At 45.6% G+C, this 10,762-nt stretch overlaps 1 protein-coding gene across 1 annotated transcript in view; it reads left to right on the top strand.

Annotated features, from left to right (window-relative positions):
- Positions 1-224: 224 nt before the first annotated feature.
- The window catches only part of RYR2 (ryanodine receptor 2), a 786,704-nt gene continuing 776,166 nt past the window's right edge, over positions 225-10,762 (top strand). The window contains exon 1 of the mRNA XM_054561059.1: positions 225-509. Coding sequence (XP_054417034.1) covers positions 462-509 — 48 coding nt within the window. The 5' untranslated portion in view covers positions 225-461. The remainder of the gene's footprint in view (positions 510-10,762) is intronic.

The raw sequence follows: 10,762 nt of genomic DNA, 5'->3' as shown, positions 1-10,762 counted from the left end.
TGGCGGCCCGGAGGAGCGGGCTGCGGATTACCTGCAGCAGCGGGTAGCCGCCGAGCTCCTCCCCGCCCGCCCCCACACCCCACCCCCACCGCTGCACTAACCCCGGCTCAGCTGGCTCGGCGCACTTGCTCAGAGGAGCCGGGGCCGAGCGGACCGCCGGCTGCAGGCAGCGAGCGCGGCTGGGCTGCGGGGCTGCTTCCCCGCGTCCTCCGGGCCCGGGCCGCCCTCCTCCCGCACAGTGCGGAGCAGGGAGGCCCCGCGCCTCGGCCACCCGCGCCCAAGCGTCCGCGCCTCCTCCTCCGCTCTGCAGGCGGGGACCGCCCGGCGCTCGGCACCCGGCAGCGCGGCCCCCTCCAGCCCCCGGCTCCCGGCAGCAGAAGCAGAAGGCAGCGCCAGGGGCCGCCGCCGCCGCCGAGCTCCGCGGGGCTCGGGAGCCGGCCCCGGCGAGGAGGCGCGGAACCATGGCCGATGGGGGCGAGGGCGAAGACGAGATCCAGTTCCTGCGAACTGTAAGCGCCGTGCGTCGCGTGTGCTCCCAGGGGAAGGGGGCGTCAGGGCATCCACTAGCGGGGTCCGGGCAGAGTGACAGCGGGCAGCGGGGACTCGCGGGCGGGGCGAGGGGTGACCCCTGAGGATGCGGGAGGAGCGGGCATCACCAAGTGTGTGCAGGTGTGCGTGTTGGGGCGAGGGAAGGCAAGGGCGCGTGTCTGTGCGCGCGTGTGGAAAGCTAGAGGATGGAGCGCGGCTAGCCGGCGGCAGGCGCCCGGGCTCGGACCCGGGGCACAGGGGACAGGAGCCTCGGAGCTGCGGGAACCGGGGGAGGAGGGGACGGCCGGTCCGGACTGCCTGGTGGCACGGCTGGGACATCCCGGGCGGCTGGGGGCAGAGTGCAGAGCAGGGTGGCCCGTGGGGGCGCGGGGAGCGGCGGGGACTCGGGCTGTTTCTGGGAATACCGCCGCCGGGAGGTTTCTTGGGCTTTCGGGCTGGACCCGCGCGTTGTCACGGAGCGAAGACGTTGGTTCGCTTACTCCGTGTAGCGTGCGGCGCAGCTGGCCGGGGGCTGGGGTGATGGTGCAGGACGCTGCGCGGAGGTTTCCCCCAAGTCAAGGTGCTGCGAAAGCGGAGGAGGAGTCGCCTCCGTGGTCCCCGCGGTTCCCGGGGCTGGTGCCATCCGTGGTGGTGCTGTGACCGCTTGCAAAGCGTGGAAGGCATGGGAAGCGAGTGTGTGTTTGCGTGTGTGCGCGCGCGCGGGTGTTGGTGGGGGGAACATCGTGAACGTGTCGTTCCCTAAATGCTGGCTTATTGCATGCCGAGTGAAGCAAAGTGTGTGTGTGTGTAAGTGTAAGTGTAAGGGCAGGGTGGCTGCCCCACACTGGGTGGCAGGCAGGGAAAGGTTGGCTCCACACTAATACAATTCTTTCTCCTTAAGTACCTCTTGGCAATGCTCCTTCCTTTCTCTCATTTGTTCGAACACTGCAGATACTTCCCAGGCTGAGGCATTGCACACCTCCAAGCTGGGACTGGAGAGCCTCTCCAGAAAAGAAAATGCCCTAACTTCCTGCTAAGAATAACCTAGTTAGCATCCTTTCAGTCGTTCCTTCTCCACTTCTGTCCTCCTTCCCGAAGGATGTTCCCTTGCAGGATTCCCCAGACTTCCCTAACCTAGAACTGCAGCTTCTGCTGGTACTTCTTTCCTCAGCAGTACAAAAACAAAACAAAACAAAACAAAACAAAACAAAACAAACAAACAAAAAAAACCCACTTCCCGGTTACAGTTACCTATAATCACAGAAAATCGTAGAGATGGTGTAATTTTGGAATATTAACTTTTAGATGTGAAAATAGTCTTGATGTATTTGGGTACTAAACATATGAAAACAGCGAATTTGCACAGGAACGTTGCAAACGACTGTCTTTTTCTCTTTTGTGCTTTAAACGGACTGGGAGAAAGCTTTGGGAAGGATAAAAATCCAGGGTCCACATCAGATGGAAACCTAATAGTAATCCAGTCTGATAGCTGCATGTTATGCACCGTTGCATATGCTTTTTGAAGTACTGTTGGCCCACGACCGGGCTTGGAAGAGCCTCTTCACTGATACCTTGGTCACGGTGTATAAGCCTGCTAGTAATACAGTTGTCTTTTTCATAGAAAAGAGACTATAAGGGATTTTTTTTTTTTAAGTAATTAAGACCACGTTAGATTTTTCTCAAAACTAAGGACTCTTTTATTCAGATGGACAAATACGGTTGCTGTATAATTTTTCAATCCGTATCAAACTCTATGGGGTTAAAATTAGCTGGGAAATTTTGGTAGGCTTCATGCACTCAAGGGCTTCCTGCGGGCTTAACTGTTAAGCCGAGCTCATGGAGGTGGTGTTATCAGAATGCTTAATGGGGACCAAGGGAACGTGCTGGCTGATGAGGTTCTGCACATATAAAGTATTGTTAACTCTGTGCCACTCAGCAGCTGCCTGTCAGCTAGAGCAGCACCTTTGATAAGTGGGTGCTGGGTAGAGATCTGGCAGTCCCAGGCTGGGATTTTTCTTTTAATAAAACATCCGTAGGTTGTTGTGCTGATGATAAATGACCTTGAAGGAGGTGGCACAGTGGAGCAGAGGGATTGTTTTTTTTTTTTTTTTTTTTGGTATAGCATTAACATCTAAAAGGAAAACATGCCTTTCCTCACAATTTTCCAATTTTCGTATAGAAATTCTCAGATCCTTTACCGGCTTCTCCGTCTATTACCCTCCATCCTTCCCTCCCCCACCCCCTTTTTTTTTCTCTTAACCTGAGAATGTTGGTGGTTCAGAAATGCTGATGGGGGTAATAATGGGGAGTCTGTAGTATAGTTCCTACATTAAAGTCGTTTCTTTTTTTTCTGAGGGCATTTATTTCTCTGTCATGTGCAAGCTTGTCAATATGAGTTATTTCTTCTTCTTCTTCTTTTTTTTTTTTTAAAGCAAATAGCCCAAGGAGTATTAGGAATCTGTAAATTTTGATAAAACAGTTGTAGATGGAAGACTTCTTGATAGTGATGGATGAAGCTGTTTTGCATAGAAAAAGAAAAACAATCATTAAGACACGGTAATTGTGAATTTGACGGGACATTTCATATGTTCTGATTAGAACATCTGAATTATTATCTTGAGCAGATCATTGTCTATTGGATTTGTATTCAGCACCCGAGCACACTGAGGCATCTTTTTGACCACTGTCCACAGAAAGCTTTTTTGCTTTTCTTTTTTTAGAAGAGGTCTGAGATCACTGTTAAGGGAAGTAGAGGTGAAATCTTTAATGGGCTGTATCTGTGAGTTATGTATGCTGCTGTAAATTAATTCCTCATTTGCAAAGGGGTTTGTCACTGGTTAGCTTGTACCCGGCTCTCTGGCATCTCTGTTCCATTTGCTGCTGCTTGTCGAGTTGGCTCACATTCCTTCCAAATAGTTATGTAGATGAATGATCATCGATTCAGTGGCTCCCCCACCTGCTGGAAACCTGCCCACTTAGGTCTGTTTATCTTTGAGAGAGATTGAAAATATGTTTGTGTAAACTCTGGATATGCTGGGTCACTTATTTTATGAGAGAAAAATCCTATCATAAAATAAGCTGTCAGCTTGTAATAGATTCATTCACTGTCATATCCAAACATATCCATGATTTGGAATGTGTGTTTTATTTTATTTTAAAGGTTTTATTAACTTACCAATGTAGCAACAAACTGTCATTTGGTATTTAAAAACATGCATCTTTTTAGTTATGGTCCTCTTTTTTTTTTCAAGCAATTATACAGAATGTTATAGAAGATATTCCTCTGACTTTACGAAAACCATGGTATAAAATGACCTTGGTCAAAGTTTTTTTTTTTTTTTTTTTTTTGAGTACTTTGTCTTTCTTTCATTTGTGTAAGCACAGTTGAGTTACCCTTGTGGTGTACTGTGTCATGTAGTTTTGTATTTACTCATAGATTGAGACTCAAAGCTTAGTCCTGTCTGTAAAAATGATCCCGATAGGAATGCTTACGGTCTTCCTCCTGTCTTCCTTTGCAGAATGAAGTATTTCATTATAGATTTCTTCTCAGTGTTCATACATCTTGTTCCACAATGACAAGAAGCATCTTTAAATATACTCATTGACAAATAGTGATAATTATGCTGTATAGATGCTGGTGTACAACACTGCATAGTAGGTTGGATGGGAATATTTAGCCCTAGTTTGTAGAGGTCCAGGAAGGTTAATAGTATGAAGTCAGTACTCAGCAGTGCAGAACGAGAACTAAAATTCAAATCTTAGTCTAATAGTGTTCTTTCCAGGAGAGAAAGACTTCTTTATCTGCTGTTCAAGTATGTTTTAGGTTTATAGCAAAAGGATACCAAGTCAGTTTTCTCAACTGTAGGAATGTCACAGAGCACAAACGAAAAGATGGAATGAGCAGTGGAAATTTGCACTTTTTGCTCCCTTCATAATGAAGCTACTAGGAGCTTTAGATAGATATGCACTATGGTATTTTCCCAAGGAACCGATGGAAAGTCCACCCAGGCTTACATCATTAGGCTTATTTTATTTTAACTTAGAAATTAGCATGTACACATTGGCAGGAAGGGCAAGATCTAAAACACTTAGGGCACTAATTTATTTGACATTCAATTGTAGTTGTACTTTGGCTTCAGTATCATGGCTGAATTACCCAAGAAAGGACTCCAGCAGCACTGGGTGACTGTGCTTCTTTGGATAGCTTTCGGGAGAGAGGGAGAGGTGATGAAGCACACATTTTTCCTGAAACTCTGACATTGTGGGAATTAGATTAATTCAGAAAACACTTGTTGAACACCGTCTGTATGCATAGCATGTTAAGGAAGTATTCCAAATAAGTAGGGAAGTGGTTTGCAGCTGTAATTGCAAAGAAAAGATAAAGGATGGCATGGAGCAATCAGAAGGAAAAATGCATAAATAAACTCCAAAACATTAGGGTAGGAAGAGGCCTTTAGAAAACATTACCCTGTCCACCCCATGCCTCTCTGATATTGCAGATAAGGAAACAAAAGCTCAGAGAGCCAAATGACTTGGCCCAGTGTCACACTCCAAGTTAGTGGCATTTAGTAATGCAGAGTATATGAAAATCTATGAGGAATTTCCAGAAAGGAGGTTTACCAGCACATCATTCTTTATAGAGTAGATTTAAACCCACTTTTCCATTTTATCCTTAACTTGACCTTCATAGAGTTCTGTCTCCAAATCTGTCCTCTTGTCCTTCCAGCCAGTGAAAAGGAGGTTTCTTTTCTCTTTTCTAATGTTACAGTCCCTCACATGGCCTGAATCTTGGTCCTGGAAGCCAAGATGGGAATCCATCCTTTCCATCCTTCTTTTTTTTTTTTTTTTTTGCCTCCCTATCCTCTTGCTCCTTCTGGTTTATCTTGAAGCCTGTTAATTTCTCCCATCTTAAAATGTCTGTCTTTGACCCTGATACCTTATCTGGTTGCTCCCCTCCTCCGAAAGTGGTCTTCTCCCACTGCTTGTACCCCTCTCCATGTAATTATCTAGCTTCTCTTCCTTCTTAAATCCACTTTCCTGGATGTTGCCAGTAACTCCCTCCTTGCCATGTCTAAATGTCCCTCTCTGTCCCTATTCCCTTAGATTCATTCTCAAACTCTACTACCCTGACTTTCTTTCCTTTTTGAAGCTACTCTTTTGACTTTGGGGACATGGTACTTTCTGGGTAATTTTTTACATTTCTGATCAGCTTTTTCCAGGTGCTTTTCATTCCTTTTACTCCAAGTGTGTGGTTATCCCAAAAGATTCTGTCCTATTTCCTGTTCTGTCTCTTCTGTCTTCATGAGCTTATCTATGTCACAAAATCTGGGATCTCTTGAATAACAGAGTTTGAAAAGACTTAACAATGACTTCATCCAGCTCTGAGAGCCAGAGAGATGAAAGGAATGTTCCCAAAGTGACTCTTTTTTGTAGGAGAAACCCACCGCAGATTCGACAGCCCTGGGCCTTCATTTCAAGCCTCTGTTTAGACTTCCCTCCTGCCTCTCGGACCCTGGAAACACCAGCTTGAGATCATTGCCTGTTCGGTTCCCTAAGCGACTTTCCTTCCTAGTGTCTCTGCTGATCAGTGGCACTGCCATTGGTGGCTCTGGCTCCAGTGTGATCCTAACCTTCAGAAGACCTGAGTCTGAGGCCTGAATCCACCAGTACCTAGCTTTATGGACTTAGAACAACAGTGCCTGTCTCACGGGAGTGGCTCAATGCATTTGTCTAGTTCTCTTTCTTCTCTTCTGCATCCAATTTGTCATCATAGCCCATCGTGTTTCTCTCTGCAATCCAACTCAGATTTCGATGTCTTTCATACTCCATTAGCTTCTTGTTCTGATCCCAGTACTCATTTCAACCTTCGTCATCCTTCCTCCTGCAACAAATTGGCAACCCACCTAGAATCCTCCTGTCATTTTAGTCCTCCTGAAACCCTTGTGTCTATGTCCAAGCCTCAGCTGACATCCTTGCATATCCTGTCTAATTTTTCTACTTGGCCTTTTATGATCTGCCCCTTGATACTTACGCTTTTCATCCTACACAGAGTTTTCTTGTATCACTCTAACCAATTCCGATTTTACCTTTCTCTGACCATTTATCACTAATAATTAATAAAATGTATGGAACTGTTTGGGAAACTCAAGCGGTGGTCAGAGGATGCTCTGGCCCTAATGCTCTGTGGGAGAGTTGGGACTGTGTGGGGCATCGGTTTCCCATGATGCTTGGTGCACTGTTAACTACAAGGACAGACTTGAGAGAAATCTTGTGGCAAGGAGAAGATCGAGACAAGAGAAAGGATCCTCCTGCCCACCAGTTTAATGTGAACATCACTTGAATGTGTCCAAATGCAGAAAGAAGGAACCTGCTATGAAGGAAGTAGGCAAAGATAGTGGGGGCGGAAGAATGGAGGTAAGATCTCTTCTAGAAGCAGGAGAGTAGGAGGGTTGGTGGGTGAAATTCTGAGATGAGGACACAGGAGGTGTGTAGGGTGAGAGAGGCTGGGTGATGATTGCTGCTTTGGGAGGCTGCAGTGGCTCCCAGGTCCGGTGGGAGGGGACACCCGGAGAAGGCAATTAGAGAGAGGGAAGTTACAGTCACTAGAGCAAATGAACAAAGGAGAGTAAGAGAATAAATTAAGGATTAATTGAGTCTGAGTGATTGGGGCTGCCCAAAAGAAATACTGGCTTAGAATCAGAAGCTATATTTCAAATGAGCAGCTGTCAGGGGGTGAGGTGACTTCCAGGGGCACTGTTAGAGTATCCAGTGGATCAGTTTCGTCCCCCTTACTTTCCTCTTTATTAATCACGGGAAGAACATTGGGGTGAGGACACTGCCAACAAATGGTTGTGTGACCTTGGGGCTGCTGGGATCAGATAGAGATTTGTTTGAGAGAGGTAAAATGGGGAGGTTGTTTTCTCAGAGGGACTTGCGGTAATTTCCATTGTCATGTTCGTAGTCTTAGGGTCAACCAGACTCAAACCATTCTGCAGGATGAGCATAACAAAACCTTACCCTGAGACTGGAAAGAAAAGCTTTGAATGATCCTGGGGTCCCTGGAAATCCTCATCCTGGTGGATTACAGGCCCTGAAAGCTGACAGCAAGCTTTGTGCTGGGATTCTTGATGATGGGTGGTGTTCTTTCAGGGGAAGAGGAGATGTTAACAATAAGAGAAGGTTGCAGACAGGCATTTAGAAGGAGCTGGGAGAAGAATTCTCTCATGCCAGTAGCCCTCTTAGGGACTCGTAGAACTAAATGGGTTCGGATCCATTTAGTAACTAAACTCCTAGTGAGCTTGTTTGCAAATCCTCTCTATTGTCCCAGCCGTGAAGTACTTCTCTGGCTTCCATAGATACCTTCTCCCTGGCTGGTGAAGAAGTGGCCCATGTTTCTGGGGTTTCCCAAAATGGTACAGTCAGCCTCAAAGCCCACGTGGAAGGTGTATTTCCTGGTTTCTATTGCAAAAGTTGTGTAGTGGTGTTGGTGCAATGAAATGGAAGTCCAAGGCGTTCCCTGTTAGTGACGGAGTGTTCAGAGGACCTACATGGAATTGCTTTCATGCTCATTACCCAAGCAGAACTCCTCCCGCAGAGTAGGGGACAGAGAGAGCGGAGCCACTGACACGTGAACACAGGGAGACCTCCCCTGGATGGCTGTGGGTGCAGGTACTTACCACCCACCAACCGATGATGAGTGTCTGCCAATTTACTGGAAGAAAACCTGAAACCTAGCTGTGGAGCCAAGATGGATGCAGAAGAAAGCGAGTGGAACAGGAGAAAGTGTATAGGAACTCAGAGGCTGGCAGGGCCTTCCTGAGTCTAGGAAGGGCTGAGGCGGGAATGAGGACACGTTTGCTCCCTGGGACATGTGGTTCTTATCGTGCAGGGGAAACCCTTCCTGCATGTGGTCACTGAGGGAGAGGCACAGGCCCACACATCTCATCACCGTGGAGGAAGGAACAATTCAATGTGGCCAATTTATTTTTCTTCTATGGCAAGCACTTTTTTTCACTTAACATTTTTGGTATTTTAAGAGTTTTTGCACATTTGTTCCACTTCTAATGAAATTTTAATTGTTTCTCTTTCCTCCTGAGTTTAGAATCTGATTCATAATGTACATGGGAACCCATGAATTTCACTCATATTTAATGCATAACCAAAGATATAAACTGAAATGATACATTTTGAGAAGATCAAGACAAGAAAAAGAAAACTTACAGGAAAAATGATATCCTTAGTCTTGAGTCAATTGGGATATTGTTAAAATGAAGCTGAACAGCACACTGAGTTGATGGCCACTAGAAGTTGTATTCTCTTCTTTTCCACAGCAGGTTTCTGGTTTTCAAAATAAAAGTGATTATGATTTAAATTATTTTAGCTTTTGCTAGAGTTTATATTTATTTCATAATCAAAGAAACTTTACTTGAGGAAAGTTCGGTCTCACACACACGCACACACCTGTGCGCGAATGAATGAAGATATTACACCATTTTTTTTTCATGAATTTTGACTGGCATAGAATTCAGTTAAATTAGTTCATGGGTAGCAGTGAATTGTCTGTTGGTCTCTGTTATTTCTTCCAGTGCTTTGGGGTTTTTATTTTTATCGTTCCTTTCCCTTTGTCTTGCCCTTTCCCTCCCCTCGCCTCCCCCTTCCCTCCTTTTCCCTTCCCTCCCTTTCCCTTTCTCTCCCTGCTCCCCTCTCCTTTCCCTCCCCTTCCCGTTCCTTCCCCTCCCCTTCTCTCTCTCTTTCTCTCTCTCTCTCTCCCCCTCCCCTCCCCTCCTCTCTGCTCCCCTCCCCTCCCCTCTCCTCTCCTCTTCTGGGGCTCACGAGTGAGTTACTTGTGAGAGATGCTATTTTGATAGTGGCAGGACCAGCAACAAACCTGTACCATTTCAGCATTCAGGAACAATGGTGTCCACATGTCTTTTTGAGGTTGTACAGGGCATTCTTAAGGCACATTTGAATAGTCCTACAGGCTGAGAGGAGTTCCTCTGATCTTAAATACAGTGTCAGCCTGAGGAGTAACCATTTCTAGTCAGGAGATCAGAGCTCTTTTACACCGTGGCCTAGCTGCTGCTGTTGGCAACTTTATTTCTTGTAGGTGCATTGATATGTAATTGTCTGGCAGGTCTGTTCTAAGCATTGCATGTGTATTTTCTCATGAAATCCCTAGAAAATCCCTCAGAGGTAGCTCCAAAGAAGTGAAGTGAGCCCAGTGTTTGCAGACACAGGCAATGGAGCTACAGTTTCAGACCTGGGCAGGCTGGCTCTAGAACTCTCACTTAATCTTGCCATACCAGGGGCCCTTTCTGCTGGAGATGGACATATTTTAAAATGAGAGGGAAACTTGGTGCCCTGCTTCTACCTTCAGGAAGTTACTTTATAGTATCAAATGTGAATTTCTTACACTACCAGAGCCTTGCAGGCTGTCTGCCACATCATAGGCCCTGTGTTTAATGTTTGTGGAATCGCATCGAACTGATTCCATCAGATAGTATTTTACATAATAAATACAGAGTAGGGTAATTATATGCAGTTTACTAGCGTACCTTAATGCAGTGTGTGTGAACAGGGTATCTCTTTTGTCTGTAGCATTATACCAGGTACCTAAGAGATACCATGAAGGTGGAAGCCATAGTTCCCGTAGAGTTCAGATGCTCAAACAGTGAAACCTTATATGCATCAACCTGGGAACAGTAAGCTTATGGTCCTATGGGGATTGTGTCCTGTGTACAATTCAGAGGGTCCAAAAGGTGAAGAGATGATGGAAGTGGTCATGATATTGGGCTCCAAAACTCATGGAGTAAAGGGTCAATGGTGAAGTAAATGGTGGTAAAAGCAGAGATTCTATTTCATTATAAAATATGAAAATAACATGAAAGGCAGAAAACAGACTGTAGAACAACATGTAAGGCAGGAATTAAAGTTTCAATGAAATGCCGCCTTGATCTCTAAAAGTGCTCCAAAATATCTTTTGTAGCGTTTCAGGAAATTTTGATTCATTTTATTTTTGAAACAGTTGACATTTGGGGGAGTGGGCTAAGAGATGAAAATATGTTCCAAAGTGCTTGTTTTTTTAAGGACAATATTTTCAAGAACTGTACTTCAGGAGCATGTCACAGTTATGAGCCTGTAGGGAAGAACAGGATTTTTTTTTTTTCTCTCCTTTTAGGGAAGAACAACATATTGAAAGATGATTAAGGCACTTGAAAAATGTAGCAGAAACATA

This window comes from Pongo abelii, chromosome 1 (genome assembly GCF_028885655.2).
Source record: "Pongo abelii isolate AG06213 chromosome 1, NHGRI_mPonAbe1-v2.0_pri, whole genome shotgun sequence".
In the NCBI taxonomy this organism is placed as follows: Eukaryota; Metazoa; Chordata; class Mammalia; order Primates; family Hominidae; genus Pongo; species Pongo abelii.
Note: the sequence above shows the minus strand (reverse complement) of the source record. Positions and strands in the feature narration are given on the sequence as shown.